Below are 20,702 nucleotides of genomic sequence, written 5' to 3' on the forward strand. Positions count from 1 at the left end.
ATCTCTGCTTTATTAAGTGTATGTTGCCCTAAACAAGCTTCACAAGCTTCAGAACTTCAAAAACCTTCTAATAACAAAGGGGCTTCAATGAATTACCAGGGTCACATAGTGAACCCTGTGCGCCCTAAGTGCAGATCTGACAAATCTGATGTTACTCTCTAGATTCAGCCTTGAAAAAGGGCCAGATATTATACCAAGGTGGTCCCCTATCTATTTAAGCATTCTTCCCATTTCAGACAGGAATATTGATAGAGACTCTAGAAATAATTATCCTAAGTACCTACATTTACTCAAGCTACCCACTTATTATCCATAACAAATTGAAAAATAGTCAGTATATTTATGTAGGTTAATCATGATGGACTAGTCTGTGTAACTGGCTCATAATAAAAGAACTCTTTCTGAAATATCTGCTTGAGGGACCAAAATGTATTTCTGTGCCAAGCAAATGTGTGTTACATCTGAGCATGAAGGCAAACATTTGGATATGAAAAGTTGTGTAGCAAGTGGAGAAGAAGACTTAAGACCAAGTATTTTGCAACACAAATAGCATAGATTCCCACCATATTTTCCCTACTCTACCTGTTTTACATGGCTTCTAAAATAGCCAAGAAAAGCTGAATTGACAATGAATATAGGTCACAGGTCAAAGTGAGCCATTATCTCTCAAGCTGGTTGTGAGCCAGATTGAAATGAGAATCTTGGAGAGGAGTAGGAGGCTTCTCTCCATGTACAGAATTTCTTTCATACTACCAAGCCTAAAGCAGAGAATCACATAAAACAAACCCAAGATACCTCTACTCTTAAAAATTCCCCTTTAAGATATTTTAAATGGTAATAAGTAACTATAATACATAGTGAGGAGACTGACCTGGTATTCATTTGTCTCTTCATAAATTAGTTTGAACCAGAAAGGGTACACCCTGAAAGTTCCTTGGCCATGAAAAATTTAAGTACTTTATAATATACCTCTGAATATTTGCTACTCTAGCTCTTGCCCTTTGAACTAATTGCAGAAAAATCAAGGACAGCAGGTCTGAGGTTGATTCCAGAGTCATTTTGTGGTAATTTAAAGTAATTGAGCTTTTTTTATGAGGGTTGCTATAAAGAAGAATATATAGCTTTGATATTCCTTGTGACAGTTTTTTGAATTACACTTCCAGAATAAAAAATATGTGGCATGGTTGTTAATTTATAGCAATACACTTATTTCACAACCACAGTCTTGCAATACAAATGAGAAACAGAGGAAAAAATGCTTCTGGGTGAAATGAGAAGTGCTCGTCAAGGGCTCTTACCAAGTCCAGTCTCATTTATGCAGAACCGCAAATCCAGACAGATTCCAACAGGCCCCATCTAAAGCTTCTTTCTGTTCACCAGCCAAATGCCAACTCATCTGGAATCCTGAGCACTAAATGAAATGCCTAAAACGTGCAAGACTCTTAATTAGTAGAATAACGGATCAGAGAATAAATAAACTTTCTATTAATAATGAGGCAGCATCTGAGCACAACGACAAACGATCACTCTGCCTGTCATGGAGATTCTTGTCAGGGGTAAAGCCTGTCAGCACACTGCCTCCTTAGCACAAAATGCATTTGAACTCAGAAAAAGCTCTTCCGAGATGAATATAAAGATGTTTTCAATATCTCCCTTTTTCAGGGTCCCTGCTGTGTGTGCACCACAGTAATTAGACACTGGCTTTTAGCAAAATGCTTTGAATATTCCATTAAATTTCCTTTCTTCCTTGCCCTACTGTTTTAATATGAATGGACTCAAAGCCAATTAGAGGGATCTCTCTGGAGCATGCTCTTGGGCTGCACTGACAGGTTTCTCACTTGTTTGACAACTGCCACCAGTGTGGCACTTCCTTTCACTCACAAGGAAAAAGAGAATCACTTTAACCTATGGTCAAGCTCAAATAAAGGTGATCTATTATTTTGTTCTAAACAGAGAAAGGTGCAAAATCAGCAAAATATCTGGGTTCGTAAAGACACAATGGGAAAAATGGATCGCAGGTTGGGTGGAGAAGTGATACTATAAAGGAAAAAAAGGAAGAAAAGAAGGATCAAGTCATTTTCTTCTTAGGCATTTTATTCAGCACTTTATGATTACAAAAAGACAAAATGGCATAACAACTCGAGTTAGAAAGACAGGTTCAAGTCTTGTCTTTGACTCTTACTATCTGTGTGACATTGGTCAAGTCACTTACCTCTCAATAATCCAGGGAACTATCTAATACTAAATTAGAGGGGAAAGTTTCCATACTAGAATACTGGGAGCTCTTTTTTCTCATAAAATCTCAGATCCAGATCTGGTTCCTAATCCTTCCCCAAAAACGGCAAATTCTTTGCATATATTAAAATATAAGCTTCTTTATGACATGGACTGTCTTGGTTTTGTTTTTGTATGCTCAGCACTTAGTACAATGACTCGGTCTTCATTTGTTCCTTATCACATCCCTGTAAGGTGGGTAGTATTGCTATAATCTCCATTTTACTCATGTGGGAAAAGGAGTACAGAAAGGCTCAAAGATTTGCCTATCATGGCAGAGATAAAATAGATGAAGGAGCAAGCTCTGGAAGCAAGGTCTTCTGATTCTAAGTTGCACAAAACAAAGCTGGTGTTTTAGGAATAGGAAAAAGTTTAAGGTAGAATTGTAAGTATAAGAAAGAAATTAGAGGGATGGGGGAGAAAAATAATGACCCCCTGTGAAATCTGTGACCTCTAAGGGGGAGCCTAGCTTCTTTAGGAAATCATAGGTTAAGAGCTGCCTACCCTACTTTTGTCAAGACATCTACTTTACCATAATATCTGGTACACACTTATAACTAGAATTTCCCCAGTGATCTTCAGAAAGCCAAACACTGGTTCTGAATATCCTCCTGGTTATACTCTCCTTTCTAAGTTTTCATGATATGGTTTTCTCCTCATCCTCTTACTCTTTTCCTCTATAACTACTCCTTAGTTGCCTCTGATGGATCTTTATTTATATTATATCCTTAATGTGGGGTGTCCCCCAAGTTTCTGTCCTGGGCCTTCTGTTCTTCTCCATACTATCTCACAATGATGATCTCATTAACTCCCAAGTGCTCAGTTATCATCTCTATGAAGATGATTCCCAGATCTAAATATCTAGCCCTAGCCTCTCTCCTGACCTCCAGGCTCTCATCACCATCTGCCTTTTCAGCATCTAGAACTGCATGCCCCATAGAAAGCTTAAACTCAACATATCTGGAACTGAATTCATTATCTCTCTTCTTAAACTTTCTTCACAAGTTTCCTATTACTATAAAAAGCATCACTATTTTCCAAGTCACCCAGGATAGCAACCTCAGTGTTATCTTCACTCCTACTTTCCACACAAAACCAATCTGTTGTCTAATCTTGGTATTTCTACCTTCACCCTATCTCTCCCATGTGCCCTCTTCTTTCCACTTTCACAGCCATAACCCTAGTACAAGTCCTCATTATGTCTCCCCTGGACAACTACAATAGTTTCTAATTGGTTTCCTTGGCTCAAGTCTCATTCTCCATGGCTGCCAGCGTGACTTTTTTAATGCAGGAGTCTGACCATTGTGCGCACACACACACACACACACACACACACACCCCTTCATAAATAAAAAAATCTCTTTGTTATTTAAAGACTTTCAAAATCTGAGCCATTCTTATCTTTCCAGTTTTCTCACACTCTACTTGCCCCGCATGTATGCTACAAGTAAACCATTTACTTATCATATTTATGAGAAAATTTCCCAAGCATTGCATCCATTTTTATGGACCTGAAAAAACCTGAAACTCTCACAATGATAAATTTTTATTTTTCAACCCTTCAAAGTTGTCATTTTAGACAGATTCTTGAACTAGTGGTTCATATCCACCACTCCTTTGTGCTTTTGTTCCTGTTTCACCTCCTGAAGCTTTCCCAGAACTTACAACCTTTACCAAGCAGTTCCATTAGCTTTCCTAATTTGAACTTGGGCTTCTTAAGCATTTTTACCTTTCAAATAAATACATCATAGGGAGAGATAATGAACTGGCAAGTCTTTTCTTCCACTTTTCCAATGCTGTCTGGAATCAGTTTACTAACAATTTCTTTCAAGTCATCTATCTGCACCTCTCAGTTCCTTATTTCCATCATTTTCTTGCAATTTGACCACCCTGTTTGCTCTGGGAACGAGGTCTTACAGATCTTTGTTGTGCTTTTTGGTAAAAACAAGACAAAAAAGAGGCAGAGGAAGTATCCATCAGTAGTTTTGACATCAACATGGGCTTCAATCATGCACTGCCACTTTTTGACCATGAAGCACATCTTGTCCCAGGCAAGGTCCACTTCATGGAAATTAGTCAAATAATTTTCACCCTGAACATCTTCAATGATTAACTTGAACACACAAAACAGCAACATCATCAATCTGCATTTTAGCAAGGCTGATTCCAAATATACAACCTTCAAGACCATCAGAGGCAATTTTCATTCTTTAAGTCTTTGTGACCAGTGTCTTGTCAATATTGTATATATTGAGCAGAGTTGGTACCTTGACATCATATAAATCTTTCATCAAAATTGGATCAACCCTTTTCTTCTAGATTCCTTTTTTACTATCTTTGGTGAGGTCTTATTTTTGTCCAGGGTCATGATCCTGCTCTGAAAGCCCAAAGCTAATCCACTCTTTATGTATCTTTTACGTACCTAGATATTTACTCTTTCCCCCAGTTAAAATGTGAGCTTGCTAAGGTAAGAGAAAGTGGTTTTTCCTTTCTTTGTACCCCCAGCACTTAGCACAAGTGCTCAAATCAAATCTTTTTCACTGATTGGTTAATTGTCTGACTGACTTATTAAAGCACTGTGATATTTCCAAAGGTTTTCTAAAGGCCTCTGAACCCATGCAATAAATGTTTGTTGGATGGAATTATGCACTTAAGGGTGTATCAGTGCACTTTGCTTGGTGAACTAATGAGCAGGGAAGACTAGTTGTCAGTCATTTTAATTCCCCTACTTTTTGTGAACTTAGCTACTACTCCTTGAGGGCATCACTTTCTCTCTAGCCAATCATTTTGGGGCAACACACACATGCATTCCCCCTCTCTGGGAGTGGTTTCCTTTCAAACCAGGCCACAGGCAATGGTAGATGTCTGATTTGATGCCACCCTTACTGACTCATTCAAATGCCCAAGAGAACCCCCAGTGAATCTGCCTTCTCTCTGCCTGGGGAAGTTATTAAAAATATATCAATAACTCTCCCCTTTGATTCCAAGCCCCTACCAAATATCTCACTCTGGCAATACAGCAGTTTAAAATCTCTCTCTCTCCTCTCCTAGTTCATTCCCATTTGCCCTCTGACACCCTGCCTTCAAGAAACATCACATATTTTAAGAATTCTATTGATCAATGACTTAATCAAATTTTCCAGGTACATAAAAAAATTAATTTTTAAACACTGAACAGGTACAAAGGTAACCTCTCCCAAAGCCCTGAGGGAAGCATCAGGTTCAAAGGGAGGCCACTTAGGGAGAGGGAGAAAGGAGATCTGAGAAATGAAGACCATCAGTCTCCATTACTTGTCTGAACGAATTTTAATAGTAGAGCTCCCTGTCTAGACATTTGCCATCAGTGCTTCATCCACACTGATTTGGCTCAAGAATACTGAACATGGACTCTGTTAACCTCTCATCTATGCTCCATAGTAGTAGTTACTCAGTTTCCACTATCTCCCAGTCTCTCTTCTCATGCTTCCTGCTATCACAAGTCTAAAAGTTAGGAGGACCAAGTTTGGGAGTCAAGGTCATCCATCTTCCCCATCAGAAGGGGACAACTATTGTCAGATCACTGCCCTCTGTGATGTACCCAAGGGCTCATTACATTAAAAATATTAAACAAGATATCTTGTCACTTTCTTTGGCTCAAAGAAGACGGGGGACTAGAGGTAAAAAAAATGTGGTGAAGGAAACTGCTTGGGCTTAAAATAATTGTAAGCATGTGTATTAGCAATAATTGACAAGTATAGCACAGTTGATGTAAGAACCACCCTTAAGTGGAATGTAGGCCTGGGCCCTCAAGTAGGCAAATATCTGGAGGAGAAGAGCCTCTGCCACACACTGTTTTGAGAGACAGCAGAAGAATAGTGTATAAGGCACCAGATTTGGAGTGAGAAAAACAAGGGTTCAAATCATGCCTCAGAAACTTTCAAACTATGGGGTCCTAGGTAAAATAATTTAATCTCTATACCTTAGTTTCCTCATCTGGAAAATGAAGAGATTGGATTCCATAGCCTCTAAGTTCTTTTCTAGTTCTATATATATGATCCTATGACCCTCTCCTAGGAATATAAAAGAGGCTACATCTTTCCCCTACCCCTTAGGAGATCCCTAGGTCCAAGGAAATGATTATTAAGGTCAATTTAACTCAGGCTTATTTTTAAAGGACTTTGAAAGCAACTAGGAGCTGAACTTAACTTATTTTTTGTGCTTTGGTAAAAGAAATCATGTGATTCAAATACCTTGGCTCAAAGTGTTCCATTTGAAGCAGATCATGTTCAACCCACACTGAGAGAGTATATCCCCTTGTCCTACTAGATATCAAATGTACAACGTCCTGTATTTTGGAACAAAATGTAGTGGAGCCTAGAGTGATTTCTCCAGATTCATAAAATAACTATTTTGTAGAATCATTGACTCTTCCACACAAATCTCCCCTGATAAAGTTAGCAGAAAAAATATTTTTAAACAAAATACAGTCTATAAACCAATGAATTTCCTCTTAGCACTTGGTACTGGTTGTTTATAAGAGCACCGTGAGACCAGAAAAATAAGAGACAATCCTTTCTATAATCATTATGCTAGAGTCATATCTCTTATAAAGGAAAGAGTGGTTGATGGTGGTTAATTATCCTAATTATCAATTAGGTTCATTTGTCTTTGATATTTGGACAATGATATTTTTATGAAAGGAACACACATTATTGAAAAATATTATAGGTTGTTTAAAAAAGGAAGAAGAGTTTCCATTTAAATGTTTAAAGCCTTCCTTCCCTATCTTTTAGTAATTCAGTTTTCTTAAGCAAGTGTTTAAAATCATGGAAGGTTTTCTTGTGCCTCAACAGAATGTTTGTGCCTGAATATACCTGGCTCCATCTTTTACTTTTTTCCTCTAAAGATGGCAAATGAATGATCACCTCTGATTTTCATTTGATGGTACTGAGTGAGGTTTGACTTCTAAAATTTCTCATGTTTTTCTTTCTTTTTTTTTTTTTTGGTGAAGAGCGAGAGGAAGATTTAATGCAACAATGATAAGGCACCTCTTCATGGAACAGAAAGAAAGCCTCCCATTGTTCCCAGGAAGACTTTCCATTCTAGGAAACTCAGAAGGAATCTTTCAAAGAATCTTGGTTGCCACCTACAGCACAATAGGCAGCAGAACTTGCCAGCAAGGATGACTTCCAGGCACAAAAGATATTTATAATGTCTAATTTCCCTTTCCCTTGGGACCCATCTGTGTTCCAGGGAAATTGCTGTGGCCTTGGTTTCCCTATGATAGTTCCTCCTCCCTTTGACACACCCCCTGCATTTCAACAACTTCCTCTTCCTGAAGGTCTTGTGAATTGGGCTCTGGGGAACCTCTAGAGCTAAAGAGCTGCTCTTCCAAGAACCAGCCTCCGATGCCATACTGCTCTTCATGGGCTCTGATTTCTTCTGGTGACAGGTGACTCGCTCCCAAAACAAATTCTGCAAACTTTTTCGGGGACTGGAGTCTGGATACAGTTAACCACGATGGGAAGTCTGTGCTCTGGCAAAACTCACGCAACCTCTGCAACGCTTTGGTCGTCTCGATTTCTGCTTGCTCCCTATATTCTTCTTCAGTAATGTGCTTAATCACCAGCTTTTTTGATTCATAATATTCCTTGATTTTTCTGACCACACAGCTGAAAGCTCTGAATGGATATTGCAGACCCTGAGAAGAAATCAGGAGAACCATCACTGCGTAGGCAACCTGGGCTGTGGTGACACCAAAGTAAATCATGACCAGGGATAAAAGCCGCAATGTCCACGTCAAGAGATTTATGCTTCCTTCCTTGACGAGAGGCCCGTGTCTGTAACAGGCAGCAAAGCTGATGGATCCCGTGGTCAGAATGTAGCCTAATATATACGTTTTGTTTTCATACCAGAGCCACTTTATTTCTTCCATTAACTGGCATACGAAGTAAAACGAAGTAAACCAACAACCAACCATGAGGGCCCCAAAGGTGCTATACTTGGGAATGTATCTTCTCATTAACAGCAGGAAAAAGACTAAGGTCATAAGAATGCCCAGCACGGTTCCAGCAGAATAATAGAAAACAGTACTCCTACTCAAGGTCTTTGCTTTAAAGAACAGGACTATCCCTGTCACAAATACAAGAAAGAGCTTTGTATCCACAATATTTCGATTCACCCTCAATGTATAGGCAAATGTCTTTTTGGCGGACTTCACGTAGAAACACACGGACTTCTCATATGGATTAACATTAATGGTTATATCATTAGATTCCTTTGGTTTCCAAAATGTATGAATTGTACACTTGATAAAAGTGAGGATAGTTTCTGGATACTGACAATCACGTTCTTCCATGGGAAAGACAATGCTGAGCATGTCTGAGCTGGTAATTTTCACCTGGATAGTTGACCAAATGTATTTCCATTCCATCTGGGCATGTCGGTTGTAGCAGTAACAGACTGATTGAGAACTCTTAATTATATCCATTTCCTTCAGAACTTTACATGGTGCTGACAACGCCGGCACCTCCTCCCCTTGCACCAGGCCCACGGGGAGGAAGGCCAGCGGCGGCAGCCACAGCACCCGCAGCCACTGGCCTAGGGACGACTGCAGCTGCGGCTTGGAGCGCCGCCACATCCTGCGCCCGGGCGCTGCGGGGCCGCCTCCTCCTCCTCTACTCAGCCCCAGGCTCGCATTTTGCTTCCGTCCCCGCAGAGCAGCTACCCCGGTCTGGTGCAGCGGAAGTGGAGAGAAAAAGAGGGGAAGAGACTCGCTGAGGAGGGGGCTACCGGTGGAGCCCCGCCGGGTGACTGCAGCGCCAGCTTCTCATGTTTTTCTAAATCCCTTTGAGTAACCAAAGCAAATTAGATCCGTCAGTGGATCTGCAATCTTGTCAATATGGGCATTTCCTCCAACAGTGCAGATTGAAAGCCACCCAACTTTACCATAGTGTATTTTATTTCCTACCATAAATCCTCTCCAGAGGGTCTACTCAGTGTGCTGAGGGCCTTCCTCCTTATCTCTTAATGAGTTGTTATCAATGGAGAACATGGCTACCTGCCCATTTTTAAACAAAATACAATCTATAAACCAATGAATTTCCACTTAGCACCTCTTACGGGATGTTTATAGAGCACAGTGAGACAAGAAAAAGCAAGGGTTGCTTGCTACATGACTGGTCTATTTTTATTTTGGTCCAGTCATACATCTCAAACATATATACATACACACACACACATATTTTATATATATATATATATGTATATATATATACACACACACATATATACACATGCAAACATACATGCATAAGTATTCACACACACATATATATATAGATGCATATAAACATATGTGCATATACACACCAATACAAGGGTGTATGTGTGTGTGCATACACACACATATAGACATCAATCTATATCTCTTTCTATATAAATCTACATCTATAGCATCTACATCTCTATCTCTGTATGTATCCTTGATTCTGCCAAATAATTCTGTATTGATAATGTTTTATCCTATTTACTCCAAATATGTATTTTTATGGAGGATTCTGGGAAGATGGCAGAGTAGGTCAGAAAATTCCAAGATCTTCAGACTCCCCCTACAAACAAGACAAAATATGACCTTGGCGGGGAATGTAGGGCAGTAAAAATAAACAAGATTTGGGGCAGAATAGTGTTCCTCCGGGAACGATTGAAGAAAATCTGAAGAAAAATACCAGCATCAAGATTTGACCTCGGTTAAACACCTCAAGGCTAGTTCTGCTGAAACAAGTGGTGAGCCCTAGGGCTATCTGGGTTGGGAGGTAGCCTCAGTCCCAGCCATTGGAATTTTTACCTCCAGGACGGTGTGGGAAATCAAGCATCTGAGCAGCGGAAGACTGGGAAAAACTGCTGAGAAGAGATGTCAGGCTCCACTGTACTGCAGAGATGTGGAACTAGCACATGCCCAGTAAGAGCAGATTGCTGTGGGGTGGGGATGCTGCTAGCTGTGGGCACTTACAGGAGGCTAGAGGTCTTGGTTTTAGTTCCAGGCCAGAGGGAAAAACTGAAGGAGGATCTGAGGACAGAGGCACTGTCCCCCATGCCCCAGGACTAGACATGATTACAATAATAAGCTCTTACAAATAAAAAAATAACCAGACAAAGGAGAAAGAACCCAGCCATAGAAAGTTACTATGGGGATAGAAAAGATCAGGGTTTGTCTTCAGAGGAAGATACTGAAGAAAAAAAGCCTCTCCTACCCCAAAGATAACATAAAATGGTTTTCTGCCTCAAAAGAATTCATCAAAGAACTTTAAAAAAGACTTTAAAAATCAAATGAAAGAGATTGAGGGAAAAAAATTTTAAAATAAGAACAATCCAAGAAAAACAAGAAAATTATAAAAAGAAAGTCAACCAATTAAAGAAGATCCAGAATCTTAAAGAAGAAAATGACTCTTTGAAAATTATAATCAGGCAAGGGGAAGCCAGTGAAGATATAAGAGACCAAGAAATAATAAAGCAAAATATAAAGAATAAAAAAGAAGAGAATGTGCAATGCCTTATAAGAAAAACAACTGATTTGGAGAACAGATGAAGAGAAAAAAAGAATAATCAGACCACCTGAAAACTATTAGGGTCAGAAAAAGAATCTTGATACAATAATACAAGAAATAATTGAATAAAATTGTTCTGAAGCATTAGAACAAGAGGGGAAAGTAGAAATACAAAAAAAAATCCACCAATTATCACATGAGAGATGTCATATGAGCAAACCCCACAGAAATATTATAGTCAAATTCTGAAACCTCCAGCTCAAGGAGGAAATATAACAAACAATAAGAAAGAAAAATTCACATATGGCAGAGCCACAATTAGAATCACACAAGACATAGCAGAAGTGACACTAAAAGACCACAGGTCTTGGAACACTATATATTGAAGAGCAAAAGAACTGGGGTTGCAGCTCAAAATATCGTACCCATTAAAGTTAAACATAATCCTGAATGAAGAAAAAAGACATTCAATGAATTTCCAGATGTTCAGGATTTTGTTGCCAAAAAAAAACTCAATAGGAAATTTGACATACAAGATCCAAGAGAAATATTAGGTATACATCAAAGACTAATTACAAGGAACTCAATGAGAACAAGAACAGACTGTTTATTTTTTATATGAGGAAATGTAAAATGTGTGTCTAATATTGTTATTAATAATTAGGTAGTTTGGAAGAAAGATTGGGATAGACCTGAGTATGATGTGATTCTAAAAATTAAAATTGCCTAGGAAAAGAGAAAAAGCATATTATTATCTTATACAAATGAGATCCAAGAGGAAGAACTGACATAAAGGAATTAGATGGGGGAGGAGAGTTGTTAACTCTGGAAACCTACTTTCATTGGGATATGAAATATTTTAATATGATACTGAAAATAAAATAGATTTTAAGCTCAAAATAATATCTCCCATGAAGGTGAATCTAATAGAGTTTCCTCAGAGGAAAAATTATAACTAAAGACATATAGGAACAAAACATAAAAGAAGATTAATGAACTGAGTATGTGTTTTTAATCAAGAAGATCAATAAATCAACTACCATAAAGCATACACAAAAGAAATGTGATCTTGAAGGAAAATAAATAAAATTAAAAATGAAAATATTACAGATTTGGTGAACAAAACAAAGAGTTGATTTTAGAAAAGACCAACTGTTACTTGTCTTGATCAAAAAATGAGAAAATATAAATACTAAAATAAAAATGAAGAGGTAAATTTATCAGGAACAGAGAAGGAATGAAGGGAGTTGTCTGAACATGATGCATAATTACATGCCATAAAGATTGAGAATTTAAAAGCAAGGGATGAATATTTATAAAAATACTTTATGGATATATTAACAAATTAATAAGATAGAGAGATCAAAACAACTAAATAGAGAAACCAAACAACCCATAAATAAAATAAGAGGTTGGGGGAATCCAATTGGATTTACAAGTGAATTGTATCAATTATTTAACAAGCAGTTTATCTCTGTGGTATAACAATATTAAAAAAGAAGGTTATATACCAAATTCCTTTGAGAAGGCAAATATGGTCTTTATGTCAAAACTTGGGAGGAATAAAGCAGAGAAACATAACTGCAAAATAATTTCACCAGTAAGTAGCAATGTAAATTTTTAAAGCAAAATTCTAACAAAGACATCAAATCAATATGGCCAAAATATCATTGCTAGCAGAACTGAATTCATACCAGGGATATAAGGATCATTCATCATCAAGAAAACAAATAATATAATTAATTACATGAACAAAAACTTCACATAGTTATTAAACTCTGAAAAAAAAGCATTTGAAAAAATCTAGCACTCATTTGTGTTTTTTTAAAAGTCTAAAAATATAGGCATAGAATAATCCAAAGTATATATCTAAAGGTATTACCATCATTTGGAATGGCAAAAAAAAATTAAGTTTTCTTGGTACAAATAGGAATAAAAAAATTAACGATATCTCTTTTGTCCATTAATATTTAACCTAGTGCTAGGAATTTTATGTATAAGACATGAGAGAATAAGTCAAGTAACAAATACTGATAGAGAGGACACAAAATTAATCCTATTTATAGCCACAACGGTTTACTTAAAAAACTTTAGGAAATCAGCTATGAAGCTTTGAAATAGTTAATAGTATCTGTAAAGTAGGATACAAATAAATCCACAAAAATCTTGAACATTACAATATAATGCTGACAGAAATTGAGAGAGTAATAAACCAAAATTTCATTTGATACAACTACAAAATGCATTCAGTATCAGAAATTCAGTCTACCAGGACACACTTAGGACTCAAATAAATATTTAAACAAAATGCACTTTATAGAAATTAAGAAAATCAAATAATTACAAATATATTATTGGTGAAGCCCTAACAATATAACAGCGTGATGATACTACTTAAATTAATTTATAAACATTCGTATAGCAGTCACACTACCATGAAGTACCATTCTAGGATTAGAACAAATAATAGCAAAACTCATTGATAGGAACACAAGTTCTAGAATCCTAAAGCAAATCATGAAAAAAAGAAGAAATAAAGAGTTCTTAGCATTACCAGATCTCAAAGGACATGAGAAAGGAGTAATCATCAAAATTATTTGATACTAGTTTTCAAAAATAGAAAACTAGATCTGTGAAACTAACTAAACAAGCACCATCTAAAATGATATGAATATAGAAAGATTCCTAGGTTTTAATGCTTTTTTATACTACTAAAACTTAAAATGCCTCTAAGACTTTGGGCTCACCCTGTATACTACCTTCATGTTTTCTAAATGCAAGAACACAAACTACTGTAGAAAGGAAAAAAAATACTGCTAGAAAAACTTAAAGTGATTTGGCACAAAATAGGATTAGATAAATACTTTATACTATACAATGGAAGAGGTACTGTGTGTATAAGGAACCTTGTTATAAAAAGGGAGAGAGAGAGAGAGAGAGAGAGAGAGAGGGAGAGAGAGACAGAGATCTTTTATAACCAAGGTTAGGGAGCCATTAAAAATGTGATATATGAATATAATATTGCACCATAAGAAATATCATGAATGAAAAATATAGAAAAATATAGGACCTCTTGTATCAACTGATTGGAGTGAAGGAAGCAATACCAAGAGAACATATGTATGATGATATAATAATATAATAAAAAAAGAAAATATTTCAAATTGAATGCACTGACTAATCTTAGTTCCAGAGGACTAATGATGAAATACACTGCTCCCCTCTAAATTAGAGGGATGGTGATCTCTAGGGGAAATCAATCAATATAGAATTTGCAGAATATTATATGAATTTGCAGATACAGTCAGTCACATCATTTGATTTTCTTTATCTGCTTTTCTTTATTATCAAGAGGTGTTCTATGGGAATGGAGTAGCTTTCCAGGCTGACGACACATTACTCTTCACCAACTGCATAGTCCAATCAAATTCATCTACTTATTTCTTGCCAGACACAACATTTTATTTTACATGCCCTCAAGATGTAACTCACACCTAGAATTGACCCTTTCCTCACCTCCATCTTGTAGAATCATTAGATTTTTGCAAGGCTTAGATCAAGACTCACTTCAACATGAGCCTTACAATGATCCCCTTAGTTACTGGGGCTCTTCGCCCTTGGAATTGACTTTGTGTATATGTTGTATTTTCTTATCAGTGCTTGTGTAAGTTTCCCACAAGAGGATGAAGACTCCTTGAGAACTCAGACTTTTAATTTTTGTCTCTGTATACTCAGTACCAGACAAAAAGCTTGGGCCATAGCATTTGCTTAATCACTACCCAATTTTTAAAAAACCTTAAGAATACCTTGAAGAACAAAGCAAATTTTTGTCCCTGAGTTTTTAGAAGAAGAAACAAAGCTATCAATTGTGACATGGAAAAAATGATTAGAGAAATATAAATTAAAACTTCATGACCATCAGAATGGCCAACATGACAGAAAAAGAAAATGAAAAATGCTAGAGAGGATGTGGAAAAACAATACACTCTAATGCACTGTTGGAGTTATGAATTGGTCTAAGCATTCTGAAGAATAATTTGGAACTTTGACCCAGAAATATTATTAGTAAGTCTGTATCTCAAAGTGAGTAAAGAAAAGGAAAAAGGACTCATGTCTACAAAAATATTTATAGCAGCTGTTTTTATGGTGGCAAAGGATTAGAAATTGAGGGGATGTCAATCAATTAGAAAATAGCTTAATAATTTTTGGTACTTGATTATGATAGAATCCATTGTACTATGAGAAATGATGAGGGAAGTAGTTGCAGAAGAACCTGGGAAAATTTATTATAACTGATGCATAGTGAAGTGAACAGAACCAGGAGAACATTGTACACAGTAACAGGAAAATTGTAACAACAATCAATTATAAACAAATAAATAAACAAAACCTAGCTTCTTTGACAAATACAACAATTCCAGAGGACCCATGGTGAATAATGCTACCCACCACTAGAAAAGAGATCTGATGAACTCTGATGAGGACAGACTGAAGCATACTTTTTCTCAGTTTCTTTATGATTCTTATTTTGATTGCTCTTTTTTGCAGCAAAAAAAATTGGTTCTTTATGTTTATTGGCTTTTTTTGCAACATAGCTAACATGGAAATATATTTTGCATAACTTCACATAAGTGATACAACAGTGCTTAATTTCTCAGTGTGTCGGGGAGGTGCCAGAGGGAGGGAGAGAATTTGGAACTAATTTTTAAAATTTCTTTATTTATTTTTAGTTTTCAACATTCACTTCCATAAGTTTTAAATTTTCTACACCTCCCTCCCCTCCTGCCTTCCCAAAATGGCATGCCATCTGATATAGGCTCTACATATACATTCTTATCAAACCTATTTTCATGTTAGTCATGTTATAAAGAAGAATTAGAATGAATTAAAGGAACTGCAAGAAATAAAACAACAAAAAAAAGAGAACAAATAGCATGTTTCAATCTCCATTCAGACTCCATAGTTCTTTCTCTGGATGTGGATGTCATTTCCTATCATGAGTCTTTTGGAATTGTCTTAGGTCCTTGCATTGCTGAGGAGAGCTAAGTCTACCAAAGTCAGTCATTACACAATGCGGCTGTTACTGTGTATAATATTCTCCTGGTTTCTGCTCACTTCACTCAGCATCAGTTCATGTAAGTCTTTCTAGGATTTTTTCTGAATTCTACTGCTCATCATTTCTTATAGCACAATAGTATTCCATTATATTCATATACCCCAACTTGTTCAGCCATTCCTTGATTGATGGGCATCCCCTCAATTTCCAGCTCTTGGCTACCACAAAAACAACTACTATAAATATTTTTGTACCTATGAGTCCTTTTCCCATTTTTATGATCTTTTTGGGATATAGCCCTAGAAGTGGTACTGTTGGGTCAAAGGGTCAATTTTTTTAATGAATGCTAAAAATAAATTTATTTTTTTAATTGATGCGTCTTGTCCTTCTAGTGTTGACAAATGCTTGAATGAAAGTGATAAGCACAGGAGAGGATTAAAGGATTTGTTTAATGACCCTACAATTATTAATATCTAACAGAACATAAAACAGGTTATGCTGAACAAAGGTGTTTGGCCACTCTCATACAGGATATCAGTGCCCAGTACAAATAGAATAAGAATTTGCTGTGGAGGGATTAGTCCTCCAAATGATATTTGCTCATGTTTGTGGATACCATTGCATTGATTGCATTTTTTTCTGCAAAGTTACAGTCTCTTAAATGAGATATTAAATCACTCAGAAGACTTCAACCTAATTACCCACACAGGAAAAACCAAGTGGATGAAGAATGCTTATTGTTCAGATCGTGATATGCATTTGATAGACCATTGAACTGGTCCATCAGTTCATATATCTTTGACAGACACTGTGGATAGATAGTGAGTCAAGCCCAGAATTAATCAGATGAGGGGAGTTGATTGAATTGCTTTTGGAAATTGTGGAGTGCTTTTCACATCTCCAGGCTTCTTCCTGAATGAAAAGGCCCATCTTTTTAACATCAGTATTCTTCTCATGGTACTATACAGATACAATTCTTTTAAAACCACAATCTCTGCAATATTAAATTGGTGAATCACCCAAAGGGCAATGCGAAGGAATATGGTTAGGTTAAGTGGACTGCAACCTATTACAAATGAAAAATTGGAGAAGAAATGGTACACAGGAGAGTATCAGTCAGATATATGACTGCATCAAGAATGCAATATAACAGATGGACAGTCCATGTGCTCCATTGGTGTCCACACAATAATGAAACATCTGGATGAGGGCCAATAGTATCTTTGTTGGACCCTCTGTGTAGGATTTTGGAGGAGGATATGAATGAGTGTCACAAATTATGAGAAAATGAATGTGTGGCAATCTGCACCACTGGAAGAAGTACTTATATCAATGAGATCACAGGTTCATTGAAGCAAATATATCAAAATGTGACAGTTAGTGAACAACTTATTCTAGAAGGCAAATTCTAAATAGTACAAAAAATAGAAAAATGGAAATGGCTAAAAGAGCAATGGATACAAAGAAGGCTACCTTCCAATCCCAACTCCAGTGCCACTGTTCCCATGAAACCCACTTCAATCACCAATCACCACCTTATCCCATCCCTATCCCTGGCCCCCAGCTGAATGTGATCTCTCTTCCCTCCTAGTGTTTTAAATAAAATAGCAATTGTCTCAACCACTTTTTTAATCTATCCTACTTTATATCATGTCAATTATGCCTTATGTATGTGTCAACCTCATTAGACTATAAAAACTTTGAGGAAAGAATCTGTTTTCTTTTTGTATCCACAGGTCTTAAAACTGTATACTCATAATAAGCACTAAATAAATGCTTGTAGAATTTAATTGATTTGGGGGAGAAATTTGGTTCTTGTTAATATGTACAGAAGAAAATTTATTACTTTTTTATTTGCTCTATTAGAGGATTAATGACAACCCACAGACTAAGAATATGAAACTCCTTCCAACTCCACTTGCTTCTTCTGCCTTGTGCAAACACCATACTGGGCCACTCTGAGAGAAACATCCCTGAAGTGTCAAGGATGAACCTCCATGAGAAAGGATTTAACAGTGCAAGACAAACACAGTGCATATATGAACACAATTATGAAACACTTTTCACACAAATAAAGGCAGATCTAAATAAAAGGAAAAACATCAGTTGCTCGTGGTTAGGCCGAGCTAATATAATAAAAATGACAATTTTACCTAAATTAATTTACTTATTCAGTACCATACCAATAGAACTACCAAAAATTATTTTACAGAACTGGATAAAATTATAACAAAATTCATCTGGAAGAACAAAAGGTCCAGAATATCAAAGGAATTAATGAAAAGAAATACTAGGGAAGGTGACCTAGTCATACCAGATATTAAATTGTATTATGAAGCATCAGTTATAAAAACTAGTTGGTATGGCTAAGAAACAAAGTGCCACCACATCAGCGGAATAGGTTAGGTACACAAGACACAATAGTTAATCACTATAGCAATCTACTCTTTGATAAACTCAAAGAATAGAGCTTCTGAGTTAAAAATTCACTATTTCACAAAATCTGCTGAGAAAATTGGAAAAATATTGGGCATAGACCAATCCTTACACTGTATACAAAAAATAAGTTAAAATGGGTTCATGATTCAGGAATAAAGGCTTATACTTTAAGCAATTTGGGAGGGCAAGGAATAGTTTATCTGTCAGATCTATGGGAAAGGGAAGAATTCATGACCCAACAAGAGATAGTGAGTGTTACAAAATTCAAAATGGGCATTTATGACTATGTTAAATTGAAGAGTTTTTGCATAAACAAAGCCAATGCAACGAAGATTAGGAGGGAAGCAGAAAATTGGGAAAAAACCATTACAACCAGTGTGTCTGATAAAGGCCTCATATCTAAAAAATACAGGGAACTGAGTCAAATTTATGGGAATAGAAGTCATTCCCCAATTGAGAAATGGTCAAAGGATATAAACAAGCAGTTTTCAGAGGAAGAAATTAAAGATATCTATAGGCATATGAAAAAATGCTCTAAATCACTATTGATTAGAGAAATGCAAATCAAAACAACTCTTAGGTACCACATCTCTCCTGTCATATGGCAAACATGACAAAACAGGAAAATGATAAATGTTGGAGACGATGTGGGAAAATTGGAACATTGCTACATTGTTTGTGGAGTTGTGAACTGATCCAGTCACTCTGGAGCACAATTTGGAACAATGCCCAAAGGGCTGTAAAAATGTGCATACTTTTTGACCCAGCAATACCACTTCTAGGGCTATATCCCAAAGACATCGAACAAGTAGGAAATGTATCAATATGTACAAAAATATTTATAGCACCTCTTTTTGTGGTGGCAAAGAATTGGAAATCAAGGGGATGCCCATCAATTGGGGAAAGGCTAAACAAATTGTGGTATATGAATGTAATGGAATACCATTGTGCTATAAGATACGAGGAGCAGAAAGACTTCGTTACAACCTGGAATGACTCATATGAACTGATGCTGAGTGAGGGGAGCAGAACCAGGAGATCAACATGCACGATTACAGACACACGGTATCTATAAGGACTAACTTCAGTAGACTTGACTCCTCTCATCAATTCAAGGTTCAAAGACAGCCCCAAAGAATTATGGAGTCTGAATGCAAATGGAGGCAAACTATTTTCTCTTTTCTTTTCCTTCTTTTTTTGGTTTCGTTTCTCCATTCTCATGATTCATTCTATTGGTTATAATTCTTCTTTACAACTGGACTATTATGTAAATAAGTTCAATGTGAAGGAAAATATAGAAACTACATTGGATTACATGCTATCTTGGCGGGGAGGGGAGGAGGGGGAGGGAGAGAAATTTTAGAACTCAAAAACCTGTGGAACTGAATGTTGTAAACTAAAAATAAAAATATATATAAAAAATGTTAAAATGCATACTTCCATAGCCTCCTAATCCCTTTCTATATGTATCAGACCTTAGGACTACAAGTTACTCAGAAACCTCTTGCAATATATACCTTAATCGAAATAGTTTATAAACTTAGTAGAAATTGAAGTTACTGCTATGTTAATTTGCACTTGCTGAAGTAAGATTCTCCAAAAAGTGATCTTCTCTTGTTTCAGAGATGTTCATCCTCGTAGAATACAATATGTCTTCTGTTTTCTGGCCTCATGACACTTAATAATAATAGACACTATTTCTACAGCCCTTTGAGGTTCACAATGTACTTCACTTATTTATTCATTTAGGAAACATTTATTAAATGTGTATAATACACAAAGAATTATACTAGGTGTAGGGTGTACAAAGTCAAAATCTAAGCAGTCCCTTCCCCTCAAGGAGCTTCTACCTCTTGGGAGAATACAACATATACACAAACAAGGAAATACAAAATATATACAAAGTAAATGTGAAATAATTTTGGAATGACTGAGAAACCACTAACAATTAAGGGGAATCAGAAAAGCCTCGGGTCAGAGAGAGCATTTGAGCAGAGCTTGACACTTGAAGGGGACTTTGCATTGATTCCAAAAAAAAGGAGAGTATTCCAAGAATGGGAGACAAACTGAGTAAAGGTTTTGAGGTAGGTAATGGAATGAATTGACTCTTATGTCATCCCTATTTTGTGGAAAGTGGGAGTATTACTTTTTACTAGTGAAGAAATGGGCCTCAAAAAGGTTACATGATTTGCCCAAAGTTATATCGCTAGCAAGGGGTAGGGTTTTGACTTGGAGTCAGTCTCTGTAACTCTAGATCCAATGCAACATACATTACATCATGCTGCACCTCAGTAAAACTGACAAGAGATGCTCAGTGATTGCTCCTGACATGAGATAAGACTGGATAGCTAGGTTAGAGCAAGATAATGATTTGTTAGATAATGGAGAACTGCTGAAGGTTTTGTGAG

General features: G+C 36.6%; 1 protein-coding gene and 1 pseudogene across 1 annotated transcript; both read right to left on the reverse strand.

Moving 5' to 3' along the window:
• Window positions 1-3,849: 3,849 nt before the first annotated feature.
• Window positions 3,850-7,137, reverse strand: LOC118840754 (annotated as a pseudogene).
• Window positions 7,138-7,244: 107 nt separating this feature from the next.
• LOC118834103 (nuclear envelope integral membrane protein 2-like) lies at window positions 7,245-8,893 on the reverse strand. The gene has a single exon (XM_036741544.1). It carries the CDS (start codon window positions 8,891-8,893, stop codon window positions 7,532-7,534), a length of 1,362 nt encoding a protein of 453 aa, XP_036597439.1. The 3' UTR covers window positions 7,245-7,531.
• Window positions 8,894-20,702: the final 11,809 nt, after the last annotated feature.

This window comes from Trichosurus vulpecula, chromosome 1, assembly GCF_011100635.1.
Source record: "Trichosurus vulpecula isolate mTriVul1 chromosome 1, mTriVul1.pri, whole genome shotgun sequence".
NCBI lineage: Eukaryota > Metazoa > Chordata > Mammalia > Diprotodontia > Phalangeridae > Trichosurus > Trichosurus vulpecula.